A 24,893-nucleotide genomic window follows, 5' to 3' on the forward strand; every position below is an offset into this window, starting at 1 on the left:
CATATCGTCCAGCAACAGCAGCAACATGGAGTGAGAGCTGTTAAACGGGAGGTGAAGGACCGATGTGTTAAACATCTGGTCACGATAGGTTTCAAATCTCATCTCAGTATTCATCATCTGAACTGGAACCTGAAAATTCAAAGTTTATTTATACAGTGTATGGAGATAAGTCCAGGGCCCAGGGGGGAGCCCAAGGGTCCCGGGCCCAGGGGCCCAGTGTGTGAAACCTCTGGGGCTGAACGAGTCCAGCAGCCTTGCTGGCCACCATTAGACTTTAAGGACAAATCAATACAATAGGTAAATTACACACCCACAAAATAAAGTTTTCTATGTCCCTATACAATAAAGAGACATTTCCAGTAACCCCATAATCCCGCTTTCTAAATTGCAAGTAGCAGATATGAACAGGGAAATGCTACATTATCTGCTTATTCTGTTTCAAATAATCTGATGAGATAGGTGGGGAGTTAATTCAGTTGGGGATAGACAGATGGAATATTAGTGTTGTTAGTATGATGCTTGAGTTCTTGAGATATTGTTTTCAATTCAGGACTCTGCCGCCTTGAGTTGGCTTTTTTTGAAGACAGAAATGTTGACAAAAGTGTGGACCAAAGTGGGAAATTCAATTTTATTTAAACACAAACACACTCATAAAACATTAAATCTCAAACTATGTACAGGAGTTGAATATTAAATGTAAAACGATGTACAATAGTGCAACATAAAATCTCAGTGCAACATTAAATCTCAGTGTGTACAGGAGTGCAACATTACATTTCATAACCATGTACAGTCGTGCAACATGCATTCCTGGCATGTAGTTCATTTTGTCCTTTCCTCCATCCATCTTCGTCTCTCTGCCTCAAAGAAAGGAGTGGCCACAAACTCTTTCCAAGTCATCTCTCGGGCCATCCCCTTGTCCCGATATAGAGAATAGACTTTAGATGGGCAGTAAATGTATTTACCTGCCACTCCAGGGAACCCTGTATGTATATGTGGGCTGTTTGGTCCCTGTTTAAGAGTCAAATGGCAGAACCTGCAGAGGCGATCAGGTGGCTGGGAGTCGGGTCTCTGTCTCCGAGCTTTTTCCTCCACACGCTTTTTGATGGCCTCCAGCTCCCTCTGGAAAAACTCTGACGGGGGGGGGGCAGCAATTCTTCCCCGTTCATTCTCTATGGTCGTGCTAAACCACTAAGGATGAAAAATATTTTAGGCCGCTAGGCGCCTTTTCCCCGTTTGGACTCAGCGACACTGCTCTCTCTCTCTCTCTCTCTCTCTCTCTCTCTCTCTCTCTCTCTCTCTCTCTCTATATATATATATATATATATATATATATATATATATATATAGCTTACGAAGGTGAACAACGTTTGTGTTTTAATGTCCAGAGGAAATTTCTGATTCACTCATGAGAATGGCATTAGGAGTTCATGTTAATTTTCATGGAAAAACACGTCTTTACCAAAGTTACTGTGCATACATAAGCTGTTATTTTACATTATTCTATAGTCAACTACAATCTGCCATGTCTCTAAAGATGTCCTCATCCTCTGGTGGTTTCTGCAGGTGTGGGAAGACCTCAAGTAATTGTTGGAACAGTGGACAGTGGATTTCATCTTTTTCTCATGAATCTGCTGCAAGGCCTGTGGAAAGACCTGGTTTGCTGACAACCCTCGATGGCTGGAGAAGCTGCCGAACCGTTCATCATCAGAGCAGATCAAAGACAGCGTTCTGTAGAACCAGCCAATGAAACAGCAGCCCTAGTGGGAATGCTAGTTTTGTTGTTTTTCTCCAATTGTATTTAGTCTTTTAGTTGAATATTTATGTCAGCAATTAAGTCATCAGAAATCTACCCCCAATGTGCCTACGACACATCAACTGAAAGCACTTTCTGACTTTTCTGTCTTGTTGAAGCGTCTGTGGTCCCACTCAGTTGCTCTAACTTAATTTTATTACACCTATTCAACATTTATAAAAAGCTCAGTGTGTCCTATTTCTGTGGTAATTGTTCATTTTGCTGGAGATGGACTTAAAAGGATGCACAGATTGAATGGTAAAATGGCTAGCACAATAAAATATCAATGTATTTTAATTATAACATGACAAAATGACAAAAATGACAGAAAGCATAAAATAAATGAAAGCAGATGCACATGGGGGTGTGAACACCTACATCTTCTAAGGATGCAAAAAATTTGAGCAGTCTGAAATTATTGAATTACAATATTAATAGAAAAACTCCTTTTAGCATCCCACAATTATGTTGTGAATTACTTCAGCATAAAAAAATCCCCAAAAACTAAAAGCCATTAGATCCATAGAACATTTTTTCCAGGACAACTTCTGCATTTATGAAGCCCTGTGATTTCAGGAAACAGTCTTCTTCAGACCAGTGGCCCAAAAGGAGTCTCTGAGTTTAGGATTAGGGGAAGGGAATGGGTTTACTCTTGGTGGAACGGCCGAGGGGAGGGGTCCAGAGCCGGGCGGCAAGGCAGAGGTACCGATGAGGGGCGAGCGGCAGACGAGTCGAGGCCAGGCAGAGGAGTCGAAGCCGGGGAAGCAGATTATAGCTGGAGCCACGGAGGCAGAGTGCGTGGTCGGAGACAGGAAGCAGGCAGGTTTCCTGGGGAACAGGCGAGGGAGGCAGGATGAAGACAGGCAGGTCTGGGATGAGCTGCAGCGGAGCTGACAGGTGAGGGGAGTTGGCCTGATGAGGTGGGAGTGGCTGACAGGTAGAGTGGAAAACTACTGAGGGCAGGAAGCAAGGAAAAGAGTTGGAGTTCACTTTTTCCAAAATTTTAGAATCCTGCTCCAGACCCCTTTCTTCTTCTTCTTTTCTCCTTCTTTTCAATGTAGTTCTGATGAAAGGAGGAATTGGTTTTAGTTTTCACATCCACACATTTAAACTTCCAAAACCAGGAGTGACGGGACAAACAAATCTGCGGCTGCTTACCCAAAGCTGCTGGAAGTTCTCTTGGAAGCGCTCAGTTTCCTGCTTTCTCTCCTCCTCTTGCTGTTTGCGCAGGGTCTCTTGTTCGTGGAGTTTCTCCTCCAGCTCTGACTGGTGTTTTCTCCACCGCTGAGCTTCGGTCTGCCAGGACTCGATCACCGTGGTCAGCTGCTTCTTCAAGCAGTCGTCCCTCTCTTCCCTCATCCCTCTCTCAAGCTGCTGTCTCAGCCTCTCCTCTCTCTCACGCATCTCACGCTGGTCCTTCTCTCTCTCCTCCAGGAGCTTCCTCTGGAATTCTTCCTGCACACCAATGAGCCTCTGCCTCATCCACGCCTCCATCTGCTGTTCTTTTTCTGAGAATTGCAGTTTCAGAGCCTCTTCTTTCTTGGAGAGCTCTACGTGGTCTCCGTGCTCCGGACTCTGGTGGCTGTCGTTGGTTCCACTGCGCAACTTCTCCTCCAGATCAGAGCACTTGTCTTGGCTCACTGTGAGATCAGCCCTTGCCTGGTTCAGCTGGGTCAGGGCGTCCATATGAGCCACTGTTCTTATCTGGCACCTTTTGGTGCTCCGGCTCAACTGCTCGTCCTTCTCAGCCAGCTGTTCTTTTAGCTGCCTGACTTAATGCTGAAGCTCCGTAACTGACCTCAGCAGCTTTTTGTTCTCTTCCTGTATCTTCTCCATTGGTCTTCCTGTTCTTACTTTTATGTTTAAAATGTAGATCACTTTAGCAGCTTCTGTTATGTTATTCTGTTATGCTGTTTCACTAACACAAGTAGATAGTTTAAGTATATTAGGATTTATGTTTAGGACTAGAGCTTTAGTCTTTGATGTTGTGCCTTTTATGTCAGGCTTTGAACCAGGCGTGTCCAAACCCAGGCAGCAAGTAGCACTGACCACTCCAGGTGTCCCAGAGGCTGCCTGAAAAGAAAAACGGGAGCTGAAACATGAATTTAATAATCAGGTTTTTATTTAGCAGCCCTCTCTGGGATACCTTACGGAGCATATCAATAACAACAAGCCCTAAATGTTGTTCAGGAATTTTGTTTATTGGCTTCCAGTACATACTCTGCAGATCCAACTAATCAGGACAGTAGCCTAAATGCATTGGCGGTGAGAGCATATCCACATTTTAAGCCCCGCCCATCCCTACGCACTGGTCTGCCCCATACATATAGCTGGAGCTTACCTTCTCTGTGAAAGACTGTAAAACTGCCGCTTCCCTCCCACACCCACCATCACACCTTTGTGTTTGACGGTGTAGAAGCCGATCGCCTGACCGTCTCTCCACAACAGGCTGCAGCTTTCGGTGCGGGGGTGCAGGGAGAAACACATGCTCTCATCCAAAGATCTGTTCACAACCCGACTGAGCAGGAACACTATCACCCTCTCCACAATCGACTGGACCTGGAGAGGAAAAAACACTGATTTAGGAGGACCAACTGTTGCCACAAGTCATATATTTACCAAAAAAGACTACATTCACATGTTCCTGTTGCCTTTCACATAGTTTTGAGGCTCCAGTTGATCCAGTTTCTATCTTCTGTGTGCTGTGTACTTTAACTCCAGGCTCCTCTATTGTACTTTTACCCCTCCACATTTCAGGCCAGTTAATTTACTAAACAATAAGAAGCATAATTTGTTAATCACTGACGTAAAGACGCTCTGTTACCGATAACAAACCACTTCTGGATTCGACTGTGGTTCGTAATACATCATCCACTGGCCACCACTCGTCATGCAGGTATACAGCCAAGACTGAGTTGTAAAACACGACACTTTACTGCTTGTCTTTCACGTCTGATGGGGGATCACAAGTCTGGTTCCGGACCTTGTGTTGGGTCACCGGAGGGGTGAAGCGCCAACAGTGTGCAGTCAGCTCCACCATCTTCAAACAGCTGCAAGCGCGTTACATTGTTTACTGTTATGGTTGTCTGAGGAGAAAAAGGACAGACAAGTTGGGTTTTTTAACCCCACAATCAAGAGGAACATTCTTGTGACTGAGGATGCAAACTGGTCATAAAAAGCAGTAATAGGTGTTACCTTATTGGTTGTGGAAGATTGGAATTCTTTAGTTTTATGAGGCATTTGCTCCAGAGAAGAGAGGTACTGTTCAGATGCCAATGTGAGATCTGTGTCGCCCACAACTGGAAGGTCTACGGCAGGGGTCGGCAACCCGCGGGTCCAGAGCCGCATGCGGCTCTTTAGCGCCGCCCTAGTGGCTCTCTGGAGCTTTAGCAAATATAGGAAAAAGATGTGTGAATATATTTTTGGTTTTAATATAATTTCTGTAGGAGGAAAAACATGACAAACATTCTTAAAGTTTTCCAATGCTGTAAAAATTTGTATAATAAATATTTAATTTCCACATCTCATTATAATGGAAGCTAAACTTAAAGCACCATCGTACAGCAGAGTGGTCACGTGGTGCGTCATTCGCTCCAGGATGCTCGTTATGTATTTGTAGCCTAATTATCATTTTGATAGTAGGCTAATAAAGCTAATATAGACACTTACAGCATGTGTTGCCTTCATTATAAGGCATTTCAGGTTTTGCGGCTCCAGACGGATTTGTTATTGTTTTCTTGGTCCAATATGGCTCTTTCAACAGTTTGCGTTGCCGACCCCTGGTCTACGGGATACATGGTGATCTCGCCTGTGTACAGATCACTTTCTTACACCTGCACATGTAATCAACAACCTGAAAAAAATGATTTTAATAATCCCATGACAGGACTGGATGGAGAAGCCCCACAGTGCATTAGAATTATGTCTCATATTTGGAGAGCTACTAATATTAGTAGGGTTAAAGTCACTTAAGCAAAATGACGTAACCGTCACGTTAAATGCACTAGTAATAATAAATCCTTCGTGAGAACTGATTCAGATTTAATAAAAACAAAAGGATCTACAGTATGACAAAGGTACTGCTGCTTTTTGAGACCATGATTTTGAAGATTATTCGGAACAAGATTTCGCTGAACCGAAACTTGGCTACTTCCAAGCGCTGCTCAACGAGCAATGTTCACATTAGCAAGAAGGGTCGTTTAACAAAAGTACTGCCCGACTTAAAACAGAAGTCGTGCGTATGACATGCAGTTGTTGTCTTCCTGTTCCGGTCCATAAATACTTGCGCAGACCCAGAACTTGCAGTGTGTAAATCGGGGCCTGTAACGAAATGCCCAAGGTTGCCATATGTCGTGGACTTCAGCGCCCCTTGTGTCGATAGAGGGGTATGACACCCCATAGCCCAGCGTCAGTGTATTAAGATTAAGATTAAGATGAATTTTATTCATCCCCGTGGGGAAATTGAATTATAGTAGCATCGTATGCAGAGTAAAGAGACAGAATAAATAAATACAGATTAGATTAGAATGTTATAAGCATTTATACATCATATATTATAAGCATATATATATAAGATATAGATACAGAATATAATATATACTGTACATATATAAGCATTATAAGCATAGATACATAAATATAGAATAAATAGAAATAAAATTACTACGATCTGTTGATTCTCCTAATCTCTCTTAATCCACTGATGTGTACATAACTGTTGGATAAACAAAACATTATGTTAGGGTCTTTAAAAAAATAATAAATAAAGGTAACACTCGGACGGAACTCTCAAATATCATCAAAGCCAAACGGGAGCTTTTTGCATGTAGTACCTGTTCCGCATACTTAAGCCTTCCTAAAGCTAGTAGACGTCTTATTAAATAAAGGAAAAGATGGGAATTTTGTTCTCAATCCACAATCTGCACAAGCATACAGCGTTAGTTTATTATTCTTTATGCCAGAAATGTGTGTTTTATTGGGAAAGAGGGTTGATAAATTTGTCCTTGCACAGGGGAAATGGAGGTAATGATCCAGCAATACCAGGGTCACAGCAAGGAAAACAAGGGTCCCAGCCTGAGCGCATGCGCAGTGAGGGGCGCTGAGCACACCACACTGGTCAGCGTTAATTGGGGAGCGCGTCAGAGCGGAGCCAGTTGTCTTCATCGCCTGAAGAGACGGCCCAGTTGAAGTTCGGACGGTATTGTTTATCTCAGACGAATTTTAATCGCTTTCTTGACTGTGTCGTATTTATAGTTTGGTTAGTGGCTATTGCTTTATTTGTTATGTTTGGTAGTTGGGTTTCTGCTTGTTAATTGGGTGGTTGCATTGCGATGGTTGTTCTGAGGATTATACCCTTTATTTAGTGTCAGACGACATTATTGTGGTCGTATTTAAGATTTAAGTGTGTGACAATTTCTGTCCAAGCTTTATATCGTTAATTACCACGTGGAGTGCGTGTTAATTTATGCGTGTAGATACCTGTATTTGACCACTAGGTGGCAGCATAGTTATTCAAGAGACGCCATTATTTGGAACGCTTTTATTCTCGTTTATAGTTGAGAATTAAGTCAAGTCTGGTTAGTTATCAAGTTAGGTTTCTTTAAAAATTTCGGTTTTTTTAGCCCGATTTATGCATTGGTGGTTCAGTGGTAGAATTCTCGCCTGCCACGGCGGGAGGCCCGGTTCGATTCCCGCCAATGCAAATTGTTTTTATCTTGTTCTTATGTTTTATTGTATTTGATCATATGAGAACACTCTATAGCTATTTTTTTAGAGGGTGGTGGTGGGGGGGGGGGCAATTCTTCCCCATTCATTCTCTATGGTCGTGCTAAACCACTACGGATGTAAAATATTTTAGGCCGCTAGTAGGCGCCTTTTCCCCGTTTGGACTCAGCGAGCACGGCTCTTCTCTCTCTCTCTCTCTCTCTCTCTCTCTCTCTCTCTCTCTCTCTCTCTCTCTCTGTGAGGAGCGTGGTGTGAGCTGGGAGCGTTCTCGTTTGAGAATTTTCAACCTTTTTGGCTGTTTAAGCTGTGTTGTTGTTAGTTTTTGTCAGTATAGTTTTAATTAATTGTTGGTGGTGTCTTGTGTTGTATTTTTAGTTTAGTTTATCGGTTTTTGGTTGGCGTGTAACCAGCCAGCGTTTGTCTGGCTGTTGGCGTCTGATGCCATGGTGCTTGGTGGTGGTAGCGGGGATCTCTCCCGTTATTCGCGGAGACATGGCGTTAAGGTGGGGGCCAGGTCTCTGTACACCGTGGAGGAGGTGGCCATGGCTGTCGGGGAGGTTATCGGACATGGGTCCGTGAAATCGGCCGCCCGGATGAACGGGGCCGTGGTGTGGTTCGTGGAGAAGGTGGAGCAGGTGAACCGGCTGGTGGAGGCCAGCATCAGTCTCGGCGGGAGGTTTGAGGCGGTGCTGCCTCTGAGCCAGCCGGCCACCAAGGTTACCCTGTCCAACGTGCCCCCGCTCATTACTGACGAGTTTCTGTGTCGCGAGTTGTCCAGACATGGCAAGATTGTTTCTCTCCTATGAGGAAAATCATGTCTGGATGTAAATCTCCCCTACTGAAACACGTAGTCTCTCATCGCCGGCAGGTTTATATGATCCTCAATAACCGCGATAAGGATCTGAATGTGTGTTTTAAAGTCCGGGTGGACGATTTCGATTATATTCTGTTCGCTTCGTTGCCACATATGAAGTGTTTTGGGTGTAACGAAGCAGGACATTTGATTAAAAAGTGTCCAAACGTAGCCAAATCGGCTGCGTCGGGCTCGGGGGAGCGGCCCGGAGCCGCTGCTGCGGAGCCCCGCACGGCAAAGCCCCGCACGGCGGAGCCCAGAGCTGCTGGTGAGCGACCAGTCGCCGGAGCCGAGGGTCCGGGGGATGATGGGGCGACGGCCCCGGTGGGTAGTGACGGAAACACAGGTGAGGGTGAACAGGTGGGTGAGAAAGGTGAAGTGAGGGTGCAGACGGTGAGACTAATGTGTGTGTACAGGAGGATAAGACAGGAGGAGTGTGTGAGGAGGTAGGTGACACAGGTGGATCGTCTGTACAGGGGGACGAGGCAGGTGAAATGGGTGTACAGGAAGGTGAGACAGGAGGAGTGTGTAGAGGTAGGGGAACACAGGTGGAGCGAGTGTGCAGGGGGGGTGAACAGATAGGTTAGACGGGTGGAGTGAGTGAACAGGGGGAAGCTGGGCTTCAGGTAGGTGAGGTGGGTGAGGAAGAGGAGCTGGGCTGCAGTGGAGCAGCTCAAGCTGTGGAGTTGATGGAGCAGGAAGCCGGTTGGTCTCCAGCTCCATCGAGGCCGCAGCAGTAACAGGCCTGGTCCTGTCAAAGCTAAGAAAAGCAGACAGACAGGTAGACAGCAGCGACAGCGAGGGCTGTGCGTCTGATGATGGTTGACCTCCATCAGAAGAACCTGGGCAGTCAGGAGGACAAGTCCTATTCTGCCAAAATGATTAAAACATTTTTACAAGACACAAAAAACATGAAGGGGGTTAACATTGAGGACTACTTTCCAGACAAACAGCAGTTTTATCTTTCTGCCAGACGCCACACAAAAAATAAGGCTGAGGCAGATTTTACTGATCAGGAGGTTTTTAGACTGAAGAAACGGATTCTTAAAGTTAGGAGGGAATTAATGTAAAGATGTTGGGAAATGCACCTTTTTAGTTTTTTATTAGCTTCACTGTTTTATCTCTCTGTCTTTATCTCCCACTTTTTAATGAGTAGTTTTAAGATTGGGAGCTTAAATATAAACGGAGGCAGAGAAGAGAAGAAGAGAGTTTTAGTGTATGAAACAATGATTTTAAAGAAGATTAATGTCATGTTTTTACAAGAAACTCACAGTGACGTTTTAAAGGAAGCTGATTGGTGCAGGAGATGGGAGGGGAGGGTGGTTTTAAGCCACGGCACAGCCCTCAGTGCCGGGGTGGGGATCCTCTTCTCTAAGAGTTTTAACCCAACATCTTTTACTGTTGATCATGTTGTTCAAGGAAGGTGCCTTTTAATCACGGCCCAGTTTGACCAGTACAGTGCTGCTTTTATTAATGTGTCTGCAGCGGTGCAGAGAGGAAGACCTTTTTAGAGACACTCAACAACAAACTCCAGGGGTGTGGTTCTGTCGATTATTTATTCTTGGGTGGTGATTTTTACTGCACTGAGGATGAGGTCTTAGACCGAACCATGCCGAGCCGCATCCTCCTCCGCAGCAGGTCCTGAGGCAGCTGGTCTACTCCCATGGTCTGGTGGACGTTGGAGAAGGTCTCACACAGGCTGCAGACAGTTACGTGGTCCCACGTTAGAGAAGATAGGGTGTCTTTAGCTCGTTTAGATCGCTTTTACTGTTTTAAACATAATTTTAATGTGTTTAAATCATCTAATATTGTGCCGGTGGGTTTTACTGATCATGCTTTGGTTTTATGTGCTGTTTTTTTAACAACATTTTACCAAGAAGCGCTTACTGGCATTTTAATTCAGTTTTAACATCTGATGTAGGTTTTAAAGATGCTCTTAGTTATTTTTTGGGCTGGTTTTAGGCAGAGAAGGGGCGGTTTTAGCTGCCTAAAACAGTGGTGGGACTACGGAAAGACACAAATCAGAATGTTGTGTCAGCAGCACACTCTCAATGTTACTCGTCACGTCACCGGATCCATCAGGGATCTGGAAACTGAGATTGTGGAGCTCGAACGTTTGAATGAGTCCACAGGAAACGGAGGATCTATTGGAATCCTCAAGACCAAAAAGATGGCTTGAGCCAACCTGCTAGGTGCCAGAGCACAGGGTGCCCTGGTCCGGTCCAGAATCCAGAACATCTCGGAGATGGATGCACCCTCCAGTTTCTTCTTGGCCTTGAGAGGAAGTCGGGCAGAGGAAGCTGATCCACTCCTTGCTGTCGGACACAGGGCAGGAGCTGACCGACCCGGGGCAGATCAGGAGGAGAGCGGTGGGGTTTTATGCTTCCTTGTACAAGACCGATTTTAAAGACGACAAAGACTGTTTTAATGGTTTTAGTGCTTTTAGTCAAGGACTGCCCAGGGTCTCCAGGGAGACCAACCACCGAATGGAGCGCCCGTTCACGGCACAAGAACGAAAGGCCCCGGGCATCGACGGTCTCTCGGTGGAGTTTTACAAGGCTTTCTGGGACATCCTCGCTCAAGACGTCCTAGAAGTCTTTAACGAGAGTCTCGCCACCGGTTCCCTACCACTGTCCTGCAGGAGAGCCGTCATCACCCTCCTGCCGAAGAAAGGGAACCTGCAGGACATAAAGAACTGGCGCCCTGTCCCTCCTCTGCACGGACTGCAAGATCCTCTCCAAGGCCTTGGCCATCCGGATGAGGGAGGCAATGGAGCAGGTCATCCATCAGGACCAGACGTACTGCGTACCTGGCAGGTCAATGGTAGACAATGTCTGCCTCATTAGGGATGTTTTGGAGGTCTCCAGTTCATTGGGGATGAGTGCTGGTCTACTTTCTTTAGATCAAGAAAAGGCTTTTGACCGTGTTGAACACAACTTCCTGTGGAGAACCATGGAGAGGTTTGGGTTCAGGGCTGGTCTGATAGCCAGGATCCAGGTACTGTACAGTAACATTGAGAGTGTCCTGAAGGTCAATGGCAGCTTGTGTGCTCCTTTTAGAGTGTGTAGAGGTGTCCGACAGGGCTGTGCTCTGTCTGGGATGCTCTACGCGCTCTCCCTGGAACTCAAGGTCTAACCTGGAGGAGGGATGGCCTTAAATATCTTGGAGTGTACCTGGGAAATGAACGCATGGTAGAAAAGAACTGGGAGAATGTTGTTGAAAAGGTCGAAGAGAGATTAAAGAAATGGAGGTGGGTGCACTCCGAGATGTCATTCAGAGGAAGAGTTTTAATTATTAACAACCTAATAGCCTTGCTACTGTGGCACCGTTTGGCCGGTTTAGAGCCACCACCAGGCCTGCTGTCCCAGATCCAGGTGAAACTGGTTAACTTCTTCTGGGACGGCTACCACTGGGTGCCACAGTCAGTCCTGTTTTTATCCAGAGACCAAGGGGGCCAGGGCCTCATCCACCTGGCCAGTAGAACAGCCACCTTCAGGCTACGGTTTGTGCAGAGGTACCTGACTGGACCTCCTGACTTAGTGTGGAGGGATGTGGCCAGCTGCTTACTCAGACGTGTGAGCAACTTGGGACTGGATGCTGCTCTGTTTTTAACTGATTTCCAAAGTTTAAATTTAAGGGGTCTGCCAGCTTTTTATCGGAGTGTTTTTAAATCCTGTGCTCTTTTTAAATGGAAGAAGATCCAGGAGTCCAGCTCTCTGCACTGGCTGTTGAAAGAGCCCCTGGTTCACGGTGGCAGACTGGATGTCTGCAGCAGCGCCATGCCCGGTCTGATGTGGCGCTGTGTGGCTCCAGGACTGTACACTGAAGCAGCTGGTGGAGGCAGCCGGTCCGGCACTGGCTGACGCCCAGGCCCTAAGGGGCTACGTTTGCTGGGGCTACGTTCGCTACGGGTGGTGGTGGAGAGGACCCTGGAGCTGTGGAGGAGGAGGCTCTCTGTGAGAGAGAGAAGTCTTCTCCGGCGGTACGGCGGCGGAGAAAGCTGAGTCGGACCCCACGGACATCTTCCCCGACTTCCAGCTGAACCCTGGATGCGAGGAGCTCAGCGGGGCCTCTCCTGAAGGCCCTCTGCAAGGACAAACTGGGCCTCCACGGAACTAACAATAAGACTATATATGTGAACATTGTAAAGACAATCATTGGACAGGGGCTACTCAATAGAGCGGCCTCTGTGTGGACAGACAAGCTGGGGGAACACAGTCCACAATGGAGGGTCCTATATAAACCCCCTATCAAAAAGAGGACCGGGGACCTCCAGTGGAGGATCCTACATGGAGCTGTGGCACTAAATGTCTACCTCTCTCGATTGGACCCCGCAGTGTCGGATCAGTGCCCGTTCTGCCCAGGGCGAGAGACTGTTTCACACGTACAGTGAGTGTGAACGACTCACTGTACTTTTTAATGTTTTAAAAGGTGTTTTTAATGGTTTTAATGAAACGTTCTCTGTCAGAGGTTTTATCTATGGAGCAGGGTACAGGAAAGCTGCTCAAAACAAATGGCATATTTGTGGAGAAGCCAAGATGGCAATCTATATCTATATCTCCAGAAAAAACAAAATCGAGAAAAACGGAGATTGTGAGGCCACCTCAGTGTGGCGTGGTAACCCCGGTGCAGGCTGAGGTTGGAGTTTGGTTTTTATAAAATGATGAATGACCTCAGCCGATTTTGTGAAATATGGTGTTACAATGATGTTCTCTGCACTGTGAAAGAAGACAATTTACAATTTGCACAACCCATTATGTATAGTTGTATCGCTGTTTTATAGTATTTATTTATTCATGTTATTGTTGATTTCGTGTTCTGAACAGCGCGCTTGTGCCCCTGTGTAAACTTGTAAATAAAGTATTTTTGTAAAATAAAAAATCTCTGTCTCTCTCTCTCTCTATATATATATTCTATATCTCTATATATCTATAGAGATATAGATATATCTATATATATATACTGTAATATATATATATATTGCTTACGAAGGTGAACAACGTTTGTGTTTTAATGTCCAGAGGAAATTTCTGATTCACTCATGAGAATGGCATTAGGAGTTCATGTTAATTTTCATGGAAAAACACGTCTTTACCAAAGTTACTGTGCATACATAAGCTGTTATTTTACATTATTCTATAGTCAACTACAATCTGCCATGTCTCTAAAGATGTCCTCATCCTCTGGTGGTTTCTGCAGGTGTGGGAAGACCTCAAGTAATTGTTGGCACAGTGGACAGTGGATTTCATCTTTTTCTCATGAATCTGCTGCAAGGCCTGTGGAAAGACCTGGTTTGCTGACAACCCTCGATGGCTGGAGAAGCTGCCGAACCGTTCATCATCAGAGCACATCAAAGACAGTGTTCTGTAGAACCAGCCAATGTAACAGCAGCGCTAGTGGGAATGCTAGTTTTGTTGTTTTTCTCCAATTGTATTTAGTCTTTTAGTTGAATATTTATGTCAGCAATTAAGTCATCAGAAATCTACCCCCAATGTGCCTACGACACATCGACTGAAAGCACTTTCTGACTTTCCTGTCTTGTTGAAGCGTCTGTGGTCCCACTCAGTTGCTCTAACTTAATTTTATTACACCTATTCAACATTTATAAAAAGCTCAGTGTGTCCTATTTCTGTGGTAATTGTTCATTTTGCTGGAGATGGACTTAAAAGGATGCACAGATTGAATGGTAAAATGGCTAGCACAATAAAATATCAATGTATTTTAATTATAACATGACAAAATGACAAAAATGACAATGCATAAAATAAAAAAGCAGATGCACATGGGGGTGTGAACACCTACATCTTCTGCTGGATTCAAAGAGTGTTTAGATGTTTTACATTTTTAAATAAGGATGCAAATAATTTGAGCAGTCTGAAATTATTGAATTACAATATTAATGTAACAACTCCTTTTAGGATCCCACAATTATGTTGTGAATTACTTCAGCATAAAAAAATCCCCAAAAACTAAAAGCCATTAGATCCATAGAACATTTTTTCCAGGACAACTTCTGCATTTATGAAGCCCTGTGATTTCAGGAAACAGTCTTCTTCAGACCAGTGGCCCAAAAGGAGTCTCTGAGTTTAGGATTAGGGGAAGGGAATGGGTTTACTCTTGGTGGAACGGCCGAGGGGAGGGGTCCAGAGCGGGCGGCAAGGCAGAGGTACCGATGAGGGGCGAGCGGCAGACAAGTCGAGGCCAGGCAGAGGAGTCGAAGCCGGGGAAGCAGATTATAGCTGGAGCCACGGAGGCAGAGTGCGTGGTCGGAGACAGGAAGCAGGCAGGTTTCCTGGGGAACAGGCGAGGGAGGCAGGATGAAGACAGGCAGGTCTGGGATGAGCTGCAGCGGAGCCGACAGGTGAGGGAGTTGGCCTGATGAGGTGGGAGTGGCTGACAGGTAGAGTGGAAAACTACTGAGGGCAGGAAGCAAGGAAAAGAGTTGGGTTCACTTTTTCCAAAATTTTAGAATCCTGCTCCAGACTCCTTTCTTCTTCTTCTTTTCTCCTTCTTTTCAATGTAGTTCTGATGAAAGGAGGAATTGGTTTTAGTTTTCACATCCACACATTTAAACTTCCAAAACCAGGAGTGACGGGACAAACAAATCTGCGGCTGCTTACCCAAAGCTGCTGGAGTTGCTCTTGGAAGCGCTCAGTTTCCTGCTTCCTCTCCTCCTCTTGCTGTTTGCGCAGGGTCTCTTGTTCGTGGAGTTTCTCCTCCAGCTCTGACTGGTGTTTTCTCCACCGCTGAGCTTCGGTCTGCCAGGACTCGATCACCGTGGTCAGCTGCTTCTTCAAGCAGTCGTCCCTCTCTTCCCTCATCCCTCTCTCAAGCTGCTGTCTCAGCCTCTCCTCTCTCTCACGCATCTCACGCTGGTCCTTCTCTCTCTCCTCCAAGAGCTTCCTCTGGAATTCTTCCTGCACACCAATGAGCCTCTGCCTCATCCACGCCTCCATCTGCTTCTCTTTTTCTGAGAATTGCAGTTCAGAGCCTCTTCTTTCTTGGAGAGCTCTACGTGGTCTCCGTGCTCCGGACTCTGGTGGCTGTCATTGGTTCCACTGCGCAACTTCTCCTCCAGATCAGAGCACTTGTCTTGGCTGACTGTGAGATCAGCCCTTGCCTGGTTCAGCTGGGTCAGGGCGCATATGAGCCACTGTTCTTATCTGGCGCCTTTTGGTGCTCCGGCTCAACTGCTCGTCCTTCTCAGCCAGCTGTTCTTTTAGCTGCCTGACTTCATGCTGAAGCTCCGTCACTGACCTCAGCAGCTTTTTGTTCTCTTCCTGTATCTTCTCCATTGGTCTTCCTGTTCTTACTTTTATGTTTAAAATGTAGATCACTTTAGCAGCTTCTGTTATGTTATTCTGTTATGCTGTTTCACTAACACAAGTAGATAGTTTTAGTATATTAGGATTTATGTTTAGGAGTAGAGCTTTAGTCTTTGATGTTGTGCCTTTAATGTCATTTTTTGTCAGGCTTTGACAAGGCTTTCTGGTTTTGTCAGGCTTTAAAAGTTTTAACCGTTCATCATCAGAGCGCATCAAAGACAGCGTTCTGTAGAACCAGCCAATGTAACAGCAGCGCTAGTGGGAATGCTAGTTTTGTTTTTCTCCAATTGTATTTAATCTTTGGAAAAACTCCTTTTCGGATCCCAGAATTATGTTGTGAATTACTTCAGCATAAAAAAAATCCCCCGAAACTAAAATCCATTCGATACATAGAACATTTTTTCCAGGACAACGTCTGCATTTATGAAGCCCATAATTGATATTTTAAATCATAGAAAATATGAATAGCGCCTGTAAATAGATTTAAAAGGTTTTTATAATCAGATCATTACATTCTCTGAAACAATTAATACAGAAATTGTAAATATTCCAAAAAATTAATCACCAATAGGCACAGCCAGAATCTTTTTCCTGAACACAAATCGCATTCTTTAAATTCGGTATTTCTTGAACATTTTACGGCATTAATGTTAGAATGTTTTATTTTACACAATAAAATCAAGAGTAAAAACAAATTTTTCCATTCATGTACATTTTATTTCCGTCATTGTGTGAACAGTCGTAATACGATCTTCTGGCGCCGTTACCATGGCGACGTAAACTTCCGTCTTCCTGGAAGCGGGCGCTGTCTAAAGCTCGAAAAGATTCCACTGCGTAAGTATCGTCTTGATCTTACGCTACTCAAAATTCGGATACTTACATTTTAGGTTTTATGTTTTACTTTTACCCTTCTGCATGAGTGTCACCCCCCCCCCCCCCCCCACGTGGGGGTCCCGTCAGATCACGTGTCTGTAGGCCTAAACACCACAGAACTTGCAGGAATGATTTGGGGTTAGGACATTAATGACAGTTATGGGCTATGACCAGTGAGAAGAACTGAATGGGACAGGCCTTGAACCGTTCACACGGATCGTTTTCTGTTAGCCCCATCTCCATTTGACCTTTGATCTTTCACTTTTCAAGAGAGCTTTGATTCAAAATAACGGATTACAAGCTACGTTAAACTGTGCAACTGCCCGCTACAGTACTGCGATCCGTTAACGTCAACCACCGTCAGCATCTATGGAAAGTAACACAGAATGTGTCAAAGTAAGTTATTGGACACCTGATTCTCCTGGTTGGCTGCTGATCACATCTGGCCAGACCTTGGATACACACGCACACGCACTGGCACGCACGCACGTGCATGCACGCAGAGGTGGAGAGGGGTGTAACTATATAGTACATATAAATGACCGGGTTGTTTTCCCGGTCCTGGCAGGAGAGGCAGCCTGAGAGTGACTCTTCGGCTGGAAGCGACCAGTGGCCGGAGGCCTGCAGCCAGGCCCAGCCCGCCAGTTGCGACCCCTCCTCATCTTGGCGTTCCAGCCAAACAGGAGCTAACTTGGATGACAGAAGGTACCGAGGTGTCTCGGTTGAACACAATTGATCCTTTTCTTTATCTTTAAATAGGAACCTACAGTATACAAACTATATACTGAGCATTATTAAGAATCCAGACCCATCAGTTCGTTCTGTCCAGCATGCTGTCCCGGACTCAGAGACTCAGACTGGAGGCTGCACACGAGGAGTGCAGAGATGATCTTGTCCTGTTGGAACTCAGTCTCTCAGTGCAGATCAGCAAGCTTCATGGTCCTGCAGCCGCAGAGGTGAGTCAGACTTTGGTCATTGAACATTATCTTGATTAACCTGCCCACGTTTTGTATTCTTCCATGTGTGTGTCCGTGTCCAGGAAAAGTCCAGGCTGATCAAAATGAGGAATGACTGGTGGGTACAGAGGACGGTGGACGACAGACACGGCTGCAGTTTTGTGAACTGAGTGTGTGATTTGTCTGTCTTCAGTCAGCTCATTTTGCAGCAGATATACCAGCTGCTCTCAGAGTTGGAGAAGAATCGGGGTTTCCATTTCATGCAGAGAGAAGAAGACATAGAGCGAAGACGCGCTGCTGAGAAAGCTCGGTCAGTGTGCAGGAAGACCGGCCTGCACCGGGACCTGTCCTGGCTCCTCATATTAACCAGCTCTTTCACCTAGTTTTAATCCTTCAATCCCCATCAAAACAACCTTTTGATGAAATAACTTCCTGCTTTGGGTGATGGGCCAAACATTTGGAGGGACACGTCCTGTTTTGTCTTCACAGTGAGGAAACCAAAAAGCTGGAGGAGGCGAAACAAAAGATGATAGCAGAGAAGATGCAGGAACTGCAGGTGAGGAAGACCCATTAAGAATGAATAAAAAAATAAAGTTTCCAGAAACAGAGCAGATGTCTCAGAGTTCTGTCTCTCTGTCAGGACATGGACAAAGTTGTTGCAGGGTTGAACCGTCAGCTGGCTGAGCTGTCGGAGAGTATCTACAACAAGAGGAAGAGTCTGGAGCTGATGAGGAAAGACAGGATGGAGACCAAGGAGCTCCTGAGGGACAAGCTGGAGGTACATCCAGTCGTCCTCTGACTGAACAGCACAAAGTGTCATCTTCTGTCCCCCCTTTCTGAAATATACTGTTGTCATGGCAGCGGCTGAACAAAGAGATGAAGGAGACGAGGGCTCAGGTGGTAACTCTAAACTTCCAGAAGAAGCTTTACAGGGTCGGTGAAGCAACGTGACTCTTTATCTCAGTTATTCTGTGAGGTGAAGCTGATGAAGACGCATCGCACCTCCTCCTTTTATTTCAGGAGGCGCAGGAGCGGCAGGAGCAGTGGGAGGAGGACGCCAAGCAGATGCTGCAGGAGAAGGAGCAGGAGTTGAACACCATAGGCTGCAGGAAAACCCTGAACTTTGACAAGCTGTCAGAGCTGAGCAGCGCGGTGAGTTTAGATGCTATTGCGGATGATGCTAAGCGAAAGCGCTGATGCTAGTTAGGATGCACAGCCGCTGTGAAATCACGTTTAATAACTGAACTAATATGGTTTAGATTCTGGAGATGCAGCAGGTGGTGATCGAGGACAGGGAGGAGCAGGAGAGGCTGCGGCAGCAGGAGGAGCTGGCCAAGACCGCAGCCAAGGTAAGAAGAGTTCAGGAACGTGTGGATCCAGGGCCGATCAGCTGTCAAATTCCTGTTAAGTCAATCACTCGTCATTAACCTGGGCTTTGACCCTGCAGGTGCAGGCCTGGTGGAGGGGCTGCATGGTCCGTCGCAACCTCGGCGCCTACGGGAAGAAAGAGGAACCCAAAAAAGGCAAAAAGAAGAAGAAAGGGAAGAAGTGAATATGTTCTTATATAATTTCAGAAAATCCTGAAATATTTCACACACACCCAAACACACACATATATATATATATATAAAAGGGAGTTCACAATGGGTCAGCTGTCTTTAAATCTTATATTTAGAGATATACAGTTTGTAAAAATGTTACTTATGTTGCATGTAAACAATAAATGGTACTTATCAAATCAATCTTTATTTTCAGTATATAGCATCTGTTGCAGTCCAGATTGTTTCTAGGTGCTTTCCAGAATCCCAGGGCCTGACCCCCAACAAGCAACAGCAGCAAGGAAAAACTCTCCTTTAACAGGAAGAAACCTTGAGCAGGACCAGGCTCGTATAGGGGGACCCTCCTGCTGATGAGGGGGGCTGGGTAGGGAGAGGAGAGGAGAGGAGAGGAGAGGAGGAGAGGAGAGGAGAGGAGAGGAGAGGAGACTCCTGTACCTGGACAGGGAGCTGGTTCCATAGCAGGGGGGCCTGGTAGCTAAATGCTCTGCCCCCCATTCTGCTCCTAGAAACTCTGGGAACCACAAGTAGACCAGCATTCTGAGAGCGGAGCGGTCTATTGGGCTGATAAGGTGTCACTAGCTCCTCCAGGTAGGATGGAGCTAGGCCTCTGAGGACCTTGTAGGTCAGAAGAACAATTTTAAAAATTATCCTAGATTTAATGAAGAGATGCCAGTACAGGAGTTATGTGAAAAAAGTTTATTGTCAGTAATTCTGTAGTTCCCGTTATTATCCTAGACATAACGGCGCTGTCCCAGGCGGCAGCCAGTAGTAGCAGCTCCCTAAAGTTAATTGTTCTTTTTTAAATTTTCGTAGTGTTTTCTATACTTTACATTCTTTTCTATTTGGATTTTCTTTCTTTCCTTTTACAACTGGAGTATTCAGACACCATGTTCTGGAGGCTCGAATACTTTTTTCTCTGTTTTGCGGTGCTTGGGTTATTCGCGGCCCCCATCAGCTGGGCCGAGAAGCGGAGCGGTATTGTCTATACACGAGACCAGCTGATGGCTCTAAGACCACCATCCTTCGTGGTCGGAGAGAAGCCCCAAATCCCGAAGGAGGTGAGGAGGAAACAACGAGGGACTAAGGCTGGAGTTAAACAGAGGATGAAGAGGCGACGTTTTAAACCCTGCGTCCCCGCGGTCATAACGGGGAATGTCAGGTCTCTGGCAAATAAGATGGATGAGCTGGAGGCGCTCACACGGACCCAGCGGGAGTCCAGAGAGGCCAGTATCATGTGTTTCACGGAGACGTGGCTCCATGGACTGATACCGGACTCTAATGTGACGATCGCTGGTTTCACCACTGCGAGCGGACCGAGACACCACCGCGGCCGGTAAGAAGAAAGGAGGGGGACTGGCCGTGTTCGTTAGCAACAGGTGGTGCAACCCGGAGCATATTCACGTCAAGGAGCGCGTGCGCAGTCCAGACGTGGAACTTATTGCTGTCGGACTCCGTCCATACTATTTGCCACGGGAGTTTACTAACGTCATCGCCATCACCGTTTATATTCCTCCGACCGGTAAAGCGGACACGGCCTGTGACGTCATCCACTCTGTCACGGCTGACCTGCAGACTAAACATCCCGGAGCCTTTATTCTCATCACAGGTGACTTCAATCATGCCTCCCTTAAGTCCACTCTCCCTACATTCCATCAGTATGTCCAGTGCAGCACGAGAGACAGGAAGACTTTGGATCTACTGTATGCTAATGTCACCAATGCATACTGTGTTTCCGACTACATCAAGTTCTGCACTGAGAACTCCGTCCCCACCAAGAAGGTACGCTGTTACCCAAACAACAAACCATGGGTGACAAGTGACCTGAAGGCCCTTTTTGAATAAGAAGAAGAGGGCCTTCACTGCTGGGGACCCGGCTGAGCTCAGGAGTGTTCAGAAGGAACTGAAACGCAGTCTGAAGGAGAGCAAGGACGCCTACAGGAAGAAGGTGGAGGAGAGACTGGAGAGGAACCAGACCAGGGATGTTTGGAGTGGGATGAGGACGATCACTGGCTTCCAGAAGAAAGGAATACGCTCAGCTGATGGGAACGTGGACCAAGCTAATGAGTTGAACCAGTTTTTCAACAGGTTTGACTCTAGCTCCCCCTCCCCCAGCTGTCCCAATATTCCTCTGGATAACAATGGGTCCCCTTCACACCTCCCAGAGCCCCTAACACCTCTGCCAACTTCTTCCCCCTCCCCCCTGCTGACACCCTTCATAGACACCCATCCCCCTGACAGGACTATCCTTCACGTCTGGCCAGGTGAGGAGAGAGCTGGAGAGGCTCAACCAGAGAAAGGCTGCCGGACCGGACGGCATCAGCCCACGAGTGCTGAAGAGCTGCTCCAGGCAGCTCTGTGGAATACTGCAGCACCTGTTCAACCAGAGCCTTCATCTTCAGAGGATCCCAGTGCTTTGGAAGACATCCTGTCTGGTCCCGGTGCCAAAGAAGACCCATCCAATAGCACTGACCTCCCACATTATGAAGGTCATGGAGCGGCTGGTGCTGTCACACCTCAGACCTCTGGTGAGCCCCTTTCAGGACCCTCTGCAGTTTGCCTATCAGCCCAAGGTGGGGGTTGATGACGCAGTGATATACCTGCTGCAGAGGGCTTACTCCTCCTTGGACAGACCAAACACCACAGTGCGGGTCATGTTCTTCGACTTCTCTTCTGCCTTCAATACCATCCAGCCAAGACTGCTGAGGGCGAAGTTGGAGAATATGCAGATGGATGCTCCCCTTGTTTCTTGGATCGAGGACTACCTGACAGGTCGGCCACAGTTTGTGAGACTGCGGAGCTGTGTGTCCGACCCCCTGATGAGCAACACAGGAGCTCCTCAAGGAACTGTGCTCTCCCCATTCCTGGTGGTGGTGGATTTCAGAAAAAGCAAGTCCCCTCCCTCCCCAGTCTGCATTAGTGGGAAAGATGTGGAAATAGTCCCATCTTACAGGTTCCTGGGTGTTCAGCTAGACAATAAACTGGAGTGGTCCACAAACACCAATGCTGTCTACAAGAAGGCCATGAGCAGACTCTATTTCCTCAGGAGACTCAGGTCCTTCAGTGTTTGCAGCAGGATGCTCCACATGTTCTACCAGTCTGTCAGTCTGGCTAGCACCATCTTCTTCGCTGTAGTGTGCTGGGGTACAGGCATTAAAGCTAAGGATGCTAACAGACTCAACAAACCCGTCAAAAAGGCAGGGTCTGTTGTTGGCTGTAGACTTGATAACTTGGACGAGGTGGTGAGGGACAGGATGGTGTTGAAAGTGCAGACAATCATGGACAGTCCCTCCCACCCCCTCCATAACACAGTGGACAAACTGAGGAGCAGCTTCAGCAGCAGACTCCTGCAGCCTCGCTGCTCTAAGGAACGCTACAGGAAGTCGTTCCTGCCGTCCGCCATCAGACTGTATAATTCATCCAAACCCAGCCAATAACAATAACTGTAATGTTTATGTTGTAATTTTATTCTATTTTATTCTATATTTATGTATATATGCTTATAATATGTGCTGTATATAACGTTCTAATCTTATCTGTATTTATTTATTCTGTTTCTATACTTATACTACAATTCAATTTCCTCACGGGGATGAATAAAGTACATCTTAATCTTAATCTTAATAATTATATTTAGAGGGTCACCTGGAAGTAACAAATGCATGAACTTTTCAGCATCATGCCGCTTCAGTACCTTCCTGATCTTTGTGATGTTCCTCAGGTGAAAAAAGGCACTTCTAGAGACTAATTTAATGTGTGAGTTGTGACGGCTCTGTCGTGCCTCACTGTTGTCGGGGCTGGCTGGAGGAGCAATTCCCTGGCTGACCTGCAGGGGGAGTGCCAAGCGTTTCCAGTCGACCCAGCATGTTCACCTGCTCACCTGTGGCCCATCTGCTGGGATTGGCTGCCTGACGAAGGGCCCTCTCGTCCTATCCGGTGCGCTGGAGTGGAGTTCGTCAGCTGAGCCCTGAGTTTGTCACGTTCCGTAGCCGGACGGCCGCAGGAGTTTGGAGTTTCCCTCTTTGTGACTATTTGGACTTTTTCGGTTTTATTTTCCACTGGGTTCTTTAATAAATATTATGTTGGGTTGAAAATCCTCATCTTTGGTCTCCCCATTTCCCCGTCATGGCTACCTTGAGCCAAGTATTTGTGATAGAGTTAAAGGGCAAATTTTGATCAAAAGTTACACCTAGATTCCTCACAGAGGAATTAACATCTAGTCTAGATGTTAATGAGATACCATCTAGAGTGATCATGTGATCTAATCTATCCCTGAGAGGTTCAGGACCAAACACCATGACCTCAGTTTTTCCTGAGTTAAGGAGGAGGAAATTTGAAGACATGCAGGACTTTAAGACAGGTCTGGAGCTTCACTAACTTCTCTGTCTCCTCTGGTTTCATGGATAAATAAAGCTGAGTGTCCAGAACCAGACGCTCCTAAACACCACCTTGATGTGGGTGGCTTGATTTTACTTTCTGAGCTTTTCCTCTTTTGCTTCCAGTGCAGGATTCTAATGCAGTCATGCGCTCTATGAGTGTTGCTTTATCAGCTTCTTGGCTGGAACCTTGGACATTTTTTTCCACATCAAATCCTGTTCAGTAATTTACTTTTTAACGCCTTTGTTTGATCTACCCACAACAGAGGGATACACGGCTCCGCGTCGGAGACTTTTATGAATGGGAGGACAGTGGCGCGGCTTTCCATGCGTAAATACGCGTGCGTCATCCAAACCTCCAAAGATCCCAATAAACATGCAGTGAAAGAAACGATGATTCCAGCCCTCCAATAATGAAGCCGGGTTCATATACAGCCTGCTTGGACTTCTTTGCTCGCCGACGCTGTTGAGTAGTTCATGCGTTGTCCCGAGGCCAAACCTGTGTCTGCCTACCCGTATATGTAATTTATGCGCGCACCCCAAAACGAAACCACAAAAAATAACATGTGATTAAACATTACCAAACTAACAAATAGCTGCAACACGCATAATGAGGGGTGGAGCAATCAGCAACCAGGCGACTGAAGCTCCAAATGTGTTCGAGGCTCCTGAAGAGGAGGAATAATCTTGTTGGGCCCCTGAAGTCTGCCAATGTGTAGGTCTTCTTCTACGCTCCAAATGCTGAACGTTAAAATGATTGGAGGGCTCCATCACTGTTACGTTGTGCCCTTTCTAAGGAATTAATCTGGTTACAGCTCCGTTCACGTTTTCCATCAGTCTGCGTTGATAATCGAGCTCATCTTCATATGCCGTGTGTGTGTCGATATGTGTTTTTTGCAAATGTGAAACATGGCTTTACAAACGTGACACCGTTCACAAAACGAATGATACATTTAAAATAATAATAGGTTGGTGCAGCAAGCTCCATTCTTCAGCCACCTGCAGGAAGGCGCAGGATGGAACAAGGCCTCGCTCCCTGCCCTGGGCCGATCATCTTGTTTTCGGCCTGTCAGTCCAGTCCACATCCTCCACCAGCTCCGATGGAGGCCGAACAAACATACGTGCACAACGCGGCGGCATATTTGGCCGCAAAAAATATCCCACCCCTTGTTTCGGACCTGTACGTTTTATAATTGAGAGACACATTCAGTTTATTTGCAAGGTTTAATATCGTTCAGATATCACACACCTGTCCTGTGTAACTTGATTTGGGGCCTCCAGACACTTTCCACCAGTCCGCGCTGATAATCGAGCTCATCTTCATATCCGTCTATCTTTAGTTGAAGCGCTCGGAAGATTTCTTCAGCAGCAACAGTCAGTCGCACCGTGATAAACCTGATAAACCGCCTTCGATGTTCAGACAAGGCTCAGAACC

The 24,893-nt window shown here is 46.3% G+C and overlaps 2 protein-coding genes across 3 annotated transcripts; one reads left to right on the forward strand and one right to left on the reverse strand.

Moving 5' to 3' along the window:
- Positions 1-14,818: 14,818 nt before the first annotated feature.
- LOC130532832 (golgin subfamily A member 6-like protein 25) lies at positions 14,819-15,325 on the reverse strand. The gene is made up of 2 exons (XM_057045707.1): positions 14,993-15,325; positions 14,819-14,897 (listed from the first exon to the last, which is right to left on the reverse strand). Exons 1-2 carry the CDS (start codon positions 15,314-15,316, stop codon positions 14,838-14,840), a joined length of 384 nt encoding a protein of 127 aa, XP_056901687.1. The 5' UTR covers positions 15,317-15,325; the 3' UTR covers positions 14,819-14,837.
- Positions 15,326-16,413: 1,088 nt separating this feature from the next.
- On the forward strand, positions 16,414-19,268 carry iqcg (IQ motif containing G). Of its 2 annotated transcripts, XM_057045144.1 has the most exons (11): positions 16,414-16,531; positions 17,139-17,275; positions 17,400-17,526; positions 17,610-17,644; positions 17,720-17,836; positions 18,016-18,082; positions 18,167-18,304; positions 18,388-18,459; positions 18,547-18,678; positions 18,786-18,875; positions 18,974-19,268. In XM_057045144.1, exons 3-11 carry the CDS (start codon positions 17,401-17,403, stop codon positions 19,076-19,078), a joined length of 882 nt encoding a protein of 293 aa, XP_056901124.1. In that variant the 5' UTR covers positions 16,414-16,531; positions 17,139-17,275; position 17,400; the 3' UTR covers positions 19,079-19,268. The 2 variants fall into 2 exon arrangements, with proteins under 2 accessions (XP_056901124.1, XP_056901126.1); XM_057045146.1 differs by lacking the exons at positions 17,610-17,644; positions 17,720-17,836.
- Positions 19,269-24,893: the final 5,625 nt, after the last annotated feature.

The sequence above is a fragment of the Takifugu flavidus genome, chromosome 10 (genome assembly GCF_003711565.1).
Source record: "Takifugu flavidus isolate HTHZ2018 chromosome 10, ASM371156v2, whole genome shotgun sequence".
Lineage (NCBI taxonomy): Eukaryota > Metazoa > Chordata > Actinopteri > Tetraodontiformes > Tetraodontidae > Takifugu > Takifugu flavidus.